Source organism: Physeter macrocephalus, chromosome 12 (genome assembly GCF_002837175.3).
Source record: "Physeter macrocephalus isolate SW-GA chromosome 12, ASM283717v5, whole genome shotgun sequence".
Taxonomy (NCBI): Eukaryota; Metazoa; Chordata; class Mammalia; order Artiodactyla; family Physeteridae; genus Physeter; species Physeter macrocephalus.
Genome location: NC_041225.1, coordinates 69,490,928 through 69,499,206, shown reverse-complemented (window position 1 = coordinate 69,499,206; position 8,279 = coordinate 69,490,928). Strand labels below are relative to the sequence as shown.

Here is an 8,279-nt window from a genome sequence, read left to right as displayed (position 1 = left end):
ACAGGTCTTTTGTCTCCTTAGGTAGGTTTATTCCTAGGTATTTTATTCTTTTTGTTGCAGTGGTAAATGGGAGTGTTTTCTTAATTTCACTTTCAGATTTTTCATCATTAGTGTATAGGAATGCAAGAGATTTATGTGCATTAATTTTGTATCCTGCTACTTTACCAAATTCATTGATCAGCTCTAGTAGTTTTCTGGCAGCATCTTTAGGTTTCTCTATGTATATTATCATGTCATCTGCAAACAGTGACAGCTTTACTTTTTCTTTACTGACTTGGATTTCTTTTATTTCTTTTCGTCTCTGATTGCTGTGGCTAAAACTTCCAAAACTATTTTGAATACTAGTGGTGGGAGTGGACAGCCTTGTCTTGTTCCTGATCATAGAGGAAATGCTTTCAGTTTTTCACCATTAAGAATGATGTTGGCTGTGGGTTTGTCATATTTGGCCTTTATTATGTTGAGGTAAGTTTCCTCTATGCCTACTTTCTGGAGGGTTTTTATCATAAATGGGTGTTGAATTTTGTCAAAAGCTTTTTCTGCATCTATTGAGATGATCATATGGTTTACTCCTTCATTTTGTTAATATGGTGTATCACATTGATTGATTTGCATATATTGAATCCTTGTATTCTTGAGATAAACCCCATTTGATTATGGTGTATGACCCTTTTAATGTGCCTTTGGATTCTGTTTACTAGTATTTCATTGAGTATTTTTGCATCTATGTTCATCAGTGATATTGGCCTGTAGTTTTCTTTCTTTGTGACATCTTTGTCTGGTTTTGGTATCATGGTGATGATGTTGCCTTGTAGAATGAGTTTGAGAGTGTTCCTCCTTCTACTATATTTTGGAAGAGTTTGAGAAGGATAGGTGTTAGCTCTTCTGTAAATGTTTGATAGAATTCGCCTGTGAAGCCATCTAGTCCAGGACTTTTGTTTGTTGGAAGATTTTTAATCACAGTCTCAATTTCAGTGCTTGTGATTGGGTTGTTTATATTTTCTATTTCTTCCTGGTTCAGTCTCGGAAGGTTGTGCTTTTCTAAGAATTTGTCCATTTCTTCCAGGTTGTCCATTTTATGGCATATAGTTGCTTGTAGTAATCTCTCTTGATCCTTTGTATTTCTGCAGCTTTTTCTTGATGAGTCTGGCTAATGGTTTATCAATTTTGTTTATCTTTTCAAAGAACCAGATTTTAGTTTTATTGATCTTTGCTATTTCCTTCATTTATTTTTCATTTATTTCTGATCTGATCTTTTTGATTTCTTTCCTTCTGCTAACTTTGGTTTTTTTCTATTCTTTCTCTAATTGCTTTACATGTAAGGTTAGGTTGTTTATATGAGATGTTTCTTGAGGTAGGATTGTATTGCTGTAAACATCCCTCTTAAAGTGCTTTTGCTGCATCCCATAGGTTTTGGGTCGTTGTGTTTTCATTGTCATTTGTTTCTAGGTATTTATTGATTTCCTCTTTGATTTCTTCAGTGATCTCTTTGTTATTAAGTAGTGTATTGTGTACCCTCCATGTGTCTGTATTTTTTACAGGTTTTTTCCTGTAATTGATATCTAGTCTAATAGCATTGTGGTCGGAAAAGATACTTGATACAATTTCAGTTTTCTTAAATTTACCAAGGCTTGATTTGTGACCCAAGATATGATCTATTTTGGAGAATGTTCCATGAGCACTTGAGAAGAAAGTGTATTCTGTTGTTTTTGGATGGAATATCCTATAAATATCAATTAGGTCCATCTTGTTTAATGTATCATTTAAAGCTTGTGTTTCCTTATTTATTTTCATTTTGGTTGATCTGTCCATTGGTGAAAGTGGGGTGTTAAAGTCCCCTACTATGATGGTGTTACTGTCGATTTCCCCTTTTATGGGTGTTAGCATTTGCCTTATGTATTGAGGTGCTCCTATGTTGGGTGCATAAATATTTATAGTTGTTATATCTTCTTATTGGATTGATCCCTGAATCATTATGTAGTGTCCTTTTTTGTCTCTTTAACAGTCTTTATTTTAAAGTCTATTTTGTCTGATATGAGAATCGTTACTCTAGCTTTCTTTTGATTTCCATTTGCATCACATAGCTTTTTCCATCCCCTCACTTTCAGTCTGTATGTGGCCCTAGGTCTGAAGTGAGTCTCTGTAGACAGCATATAAATGGGTCTTGTTTTTGTATCCATTCAGCCAGTCTATGTATTTTGGTTGGAGCATTTAATCCAATTACATTTAAGGTAATTGTCAATATGTATGTTCCTGTGACCATTTTCTTAATTGTTTTGGATTTGTTATTGTAGGTCTTTTCCTTCTCTTGTATTTCCTGCCTAGAGATGTTTCTTTAGCATTTGTTGTGAAGCTCGTTTGGTGGTGCTGAATTCTCTTAGCTTTTGCTTGTTGGTAAAGGTTTTAATTTCTCTGTTGAATCTGAATGAGATCCTAGCTGGGTAGAGTAATCTTGGTTGTAGGTTTTCCCCTTTCATCACTTTAAATATGTCCTGCCACTCCCTTGTGGCTTGCAGAATTTCTGTTGAAAGATCAGCTGTTAACCTTATGGGGATTCTGTTGTGTGTCATATGTTGTTTTTCCCTTACTGCTTTTAGTATTTTTTCTTTGTATTTAATTTTTGATAGTTTGATTAATATGTGTCTGGGTGTGTTTCTCCTTGGATTTATCCTGTATGGGTTCTCTGCGCTTCCTGGACTTGATTGACTCTTTCCTTTCCCATATTAGATTTCCACTATTTTATCTTCCAGGTCACTTATCTGTTCTTCTCCCTCAGTCATTCTGCTATTGATTCCTTCTAGAGAATTTTTAATTTTATTTATTATGTTCATCATTGTTTGTTTGCTCTTTAGTTCTTCTAGGTCATTGTTAAACGTTTCTTGTATTTTTTCCATTCGATTTCCAAGATTTTGGATCATCTCTACTATCATTACTCTGAATTCTTTTTCAGGTAGACTGCCTATTTCCTCTTCATTTGTTTGGTCTGGTGGGTTTTAACCTTGCTCCTTCATCTGCTGTGTCTTTTTCTGTCTTCTCATTTTGCTTAACTTATGGTGTTTGGGTTCTCCTTTTCGCTGGCTGCAGGTTCGTAGTTCCTATTGTTTTTGGTATCTGCCCCCAGTGGCTAAGGTTGATTCAGTGGGTTGTGTAGGTTTCCTGGTGCAGGGGACTAGTGCCTGTTTTCTGGTGGATGAGGCTGGATCTTGTCTTTCTCGTGGGCAGGAACACGTCCAGTGGTGTGTTTTGGGATGTCTGTGACCTTATTATGATTTTAGATAGCCTCTCTGCTAATGGGTGGGGTTGTGTTCCTGTCTTGCTAGTTGTTTGGCATAGGGTGTCCAGCACTGTAGCTTGCTGGTCGTTGAGTGGAGCTGGGTGTTAGTGTTGAGATGGAGATCTCTGGGAGAGCTTTCACTGTGTGATACTACTTGGAGCCGGGAGGTCTCTGGTGGACCAATGTCCTGAACTTGGCTCTCCCACCTCAGAGGCACAGGCCTGACACCCCGTGGGAGCACCAGGATCCTGTCAGCCACATGGCTCAGAAGAAGAGGGAGAAAAAAAGAAAGAAAGTAAGAAAAAAATAAAATAAAGTTATTAAAATAAAAAATTTAAACAATTATTAAAAATTAAAAAGTAATTAAAAAAGAAAAGAGAAAGAAGAGAGCAACCAAACCAGAAAGCAATCTACCAATGATAACAAGCACTAAAAAGTATACTTTAAAAAAAGGAAAAAATGAAAAACGGATAGAACTTTAGAGCAAATGGTAAAAGCAAAGCTATACAGACAAAATCAGACAAAGAAGCATACACTTACACACTCACTAAAAGAGAAAAAGGAAAAAATATATATCTATATATTAAAAAAAAAGAGAGCAACCAAATCAATAAACAAATCTACCAATGATAATAAACTCTAAATACTAAACTAAGGTAAACATAAAACCTGAAACAAATTAAAAGGAAACCCCAAGTCTACAGTTGCTCCCAAAGTCCTCTTCCTCAATTTTGGGATGAGTCGTTGTCTGTTCAGGTATTCCACATATGCAGGGTACATCACGTTGATTGTGAAGATTTAATCCGCTGCTCCTGAGGCTGCTGGGAGAAATCTCCCTTTCTCTTCTTTGTTCGCACAGCTCCTGGGGTTCAGCTTTGGATTTGGCCCCACCTCTGCATGTAGGTCGCCTGAGGGGGTCTGTTCCTGCCCAGACTGGATGGGGTTAAAGGAGCAGTTGACTTGGGGGCTCTGGCTCACTCAGGCCCGGGGGAGGGAGGGGTACGGAATGTGGGGTGAGCCTGCGGTGGCAGAGGCCGCCATGACGTTGTAACAGCGTGAGGCGCGCTGTGTGTTCTCCCGGGAAGGTTGTCCCTGGATCACGGGACCCTGGCAGTGGCGGGCTGCACAGGCCTCCAGGAGGGGCGGTGTGGATAGTGACCTGTGCTTGCACACAGGCTTCTTGGTGGCTGCAGCAGCATCCTTAGCATCTCATGCCCGCCTCTGGAGTCCACGCTGGTAGCCGTGGCTCGCGCCATCTCTGGAGCTCATTTAGGCGGTGCTCTGAATCCCGTCTCCTCATGCACCACGAAACAATGGTCTCTTGCCTCTTTGGCAGTTCCAGACTTTTTCCCTCACTCCCTTCCGGCTAGCTGTGGCGCACTAGCCCCCTTCAGGCTGTGTTCACGCAGCCAACCCCCTCGCGCCCCAGGAAACAAAGAGGCAAGAAAAATTCTCTTGCCTCTTCGGCAGCTCCAGACTCTTTCCCGGACTCCCTCCCGGCCAGCCGTGGCGCACTAGCCCCTTCAGGCTGTGTTCACGCCGCCAACCCCAGTCCTCTCCCATCTGCCCACTGAAGCCCGAGCCTCAGCTCCCAGCCCCCGCCCGCCCCGGCGGGTGAGCACACAAGCCTCTCAGGCTGGTGAGTGCTGGTCGGCACCAATCCTCTGTGGGAATCTGTCCGCTTTGCCCTCTGCACCTCTGTTGCTGTGCTCTTCTCTGTGGCTCTGAAGCTTCCCCTTTGCCACCCCCCATCTCTGCCAGTGAAGGGGCTTCCTAGTGTGTGGAAACTTTTCCTCCTTCACAGGTCCCTCCCACAGGTGCAGGTCCTGTCCCTATTCTTTTGTCTCTGTTTTTTCTTTTGTCTCTTTTGTCTTTTTTCTTTTGCCCTGCCCAGGTACGTGGGGAGTTTCTCGCCCTTTGGGAAGTCTGAGGTCTTCTGCCAGCGTTCAGTAGGTGTTGTGTAGGAGTTGTTCCACGTGTAGGTGTATTTCTGATGTATTTGTAGGGAGGAAGGTGATCTCCACATCTTACTCCGCCATGTTGAAGGTCTCCTTCAGTGTCTTTTTCATTCCCCCTCCTTGCAACTTCTATGTCATCTTTATATCCTCCACATTGCTGATCATTTAATTGGTACTCAGTAAATAATTATTAACTGAATAATTAAATGTTCTGTAATAAATATCTTTGCTTCCTTAGTAATGGACTGGTTGATTTAATCAGATTAATTCATAGCTAATATTAGCTCTCTGTAGAATCAGGTTCTGCAGGTACAGCTTTATATTTAAACATGACCATAGATAAGTTTAAATTTACTACAGGAAATGCTGTGTGCTTACTTTTAACCTCTTTCCTCAAACCTCCCTTTCTAATTAAATTATTTAGAATATCACTCTAGAAAGTTTTTTACCTGTATTGGACTAGACATGTTGTTGGTATTTCCTGACTTACCTCCTAAGATATTTAGAAAAACTATGAGGAAGGATGGAACTGAAATGTTACTGAGAGGGACTGCCTTTTGGGAGATAACTGTTGCCCTGAGAATCCTGGGTCTTATCCCAACCTGCCTCTTAGTGTGACTAACAAGAAATTGTCTTTGTAAGAGTCATATGCTGAGCTATACTGGACACTGACTCCAGGAGAACTTGAACTTTGAAGGGTGATTGTGAGGAAGAGGCTAATAATGCTGTGAAAAACTTTCTGGGCTAGTGTAGGAAAGCTGGACCCATCTATGATGGTCTTTGTTCATTTTAGTATATTCAGTCAGTGAGACTGTTTCATCAAGGAAAAAGAACCTGAGTGTTTTGCTTCTTCTGGAAAGAACCAGCAGGGACATAAAAACTAGAATTATGACTTATTTTTGTTTTTTAAAAAAAATGTCTTCCACTCCTTTCTGGCTTTTTTGGGTTTAGCTTTTCCCTGTAGAGGGCTATAAAATTAGTTCTTGAGGCTGAGCGTTGCTGGTAGTTAAATGGCCATCTCTGCACAGTAGACTATATACATTTGAGATTAACTGAAGGAATTTCACTCTCTCATCAACAGTGTTCCAGTGAGTGCATTTTGTTGGAGTATGAATGGGAGCAGAAGCCTGCAGGAAGGAGCTGCTCAGACAAGGAGTGATAGAATACTTAAAACTCCCTTGATATCTTTAATAAGAGGATTCTAAGGAAGCCCAGTCCCCCAAACAGAGAGACTTCCTGGTTTAGACTGGCAGAGGCTATGGCCTGACATGTTGCTATCTCCACCTCAGGCTGTTCCTCAGCAGTTATATGAGAGATGCTAGACAGGTCCACAGTGATCTGCTAATATCTAGGAGTGCAGTGTTGTTTTATTGACGATAGTGTTTTTTTTCTGCCTTGTTTTGTAGACTGGTCAAAAGAATGGATTTTACAGAGGCTTACTCTGACACATGCTCCACGGTTGGACTTGCTGCCAGGGAAGGCAATGTTAAAGTCTTAAGAAAACTGCTCAAAAACGGACATAGTGTTGATGTTGCTGATAACAGGGGATGGATGCCAATTCATGAAGCAGCTTATCACAACTCTCTAGAATGTTTGCGGATGTTAATTCGTGCAGGTAAAGTAAATTCGGGGTGTGGGAGGCTGGGCTTGCAAGCTGGATTAATAAAAGAAAAAAAAATGGTAATACATGACTTATTAACAGTAGTATTTGTTTACCTTTGTATAACCGTATAATAACTGCTTCTGTGTTAATTAAGAATGGTAAGATTGCCTACCTTGAATTTATATAACTGTTATATAATTATATATGTTATATAAACACCTGAATTATGTCCAGGTGTTTCAGCTGGACATTTAGAAATGTTGTCCTTTATATGGAAGTGCTTGTGCCTGGCCGATTTTTATTGCTAAGCTAGATGATGTGGCAGAAGTAGTCTGCTGTTTTAATTTAAGCATTTGGTACTTAGTGGTCATGTTTATTTTTTATTCCTTCTCTAAAGGAAACAGTGCTGCCGAAATTGAGGGTATGAGTGTTTTCCTTGAATTAGTCTTTTTTTTTTTTAATACTTTTCAGTTTCCTGAATTTGGGGACTCTTTCCAATTAGTTTGATTTTTGTACTTGCTGAGGACACAGAAGAGAACAGGACAGACAAGGTCCTTGCCGTAGTGTTTTTATTCCCTTTGGGGGTAGGGGTGGGAACAGACAATAAATACCTAAAGAGTTAAACAAGGTAATTTCAAAAGGTAAAAGTGTTGTGGAAAAAATAAAACAGAGTAATGGGACAGAGAGTAATCATGCACATCTCTTTCCAGCTCTGTATTTGGTTGACTTCATGCTCATAGGTTGAGATTAGCCGTGTGGGAGTAGTTACACCACAGAAATCAGCCAGTGTTACAAACCAATTCTATAAACTTTTCTTTTTTCTTTTTTCACTCCCTCAGAGCCAGTTTACACAGCCAGCACACAACTGAGTGAGGAGCTCAGTAAATGAGACTAAATGAGACAGTGTGACACTCAGGAAGCAGGGTGTGGGAAGAGAATTAATGGTGACTGAGCACTGCTTTGTAGCAGTCATTGTACTAGATGCTTGATTACATTATTTATCTAAATATGCAAAACTGCTATTGAGAACATGTTATCCCCATTTTATTATTGAAAAGACCAAGGCTCAGAGAAGTTGACTTGTCAAAAGTTATATAATAAACCAGGATATTTGATTTGAACCCATTTCTCTCTGACTCTAAAGCCTATGTTTTTCCACTGTAGTATGCTTCCAGCATTTAATCAAAGTAAACATTTTTAACATTCAGTTAATTTAAACTGAGTTTGAATATAACACTCCATGTTATGACACTCAGTGCACCATTTACATTTCATTAATCATGGACATTCACATTGTTCTCCCCTGTGTACTTACCATCACCATTCACTCAGAAGGTAGACTTTTGGGACCATAGCTCATCAAAATTACTAACTCATTACTTCATAGATGGGAAAGAAAGTAATCCTCACAATGTTTTTGGTGTGGCTTTTTGTTTGTTTTGTTTTA

At 39.8% G+C, this 8,279-nt stretch overlaps 1 protein-coding gene across 3 annotated transcripts in view; it reads left to right on the top strand.

Annotated features, from left to right (window-relative positions):
• ASB3 (ankyrin repeat and SOCS box containing 3) overlaps window positions 1–8,279 on the top strand; it is a 90,884-nt gene that overhangs the window by 25,371 nt on the left and 57,234 nt on the right. For all 3 annotated transcript variants that reach the window (XM_024118572.3, XM_024118570.2, XM_055089175.1), the window contains one exon: window positions 6,636–6,844. In XM_024118572.3, the coding sequence (XP_023974340.1) occupies window positions 6,649–6,844 (196 nt within the window). In that variant the 5' untranslated portion in view covers window positions 6,636–6,648. The remainder of the gene's footprint in view (window positions 1–6,635; window positions 6,845–8,279) is intronic.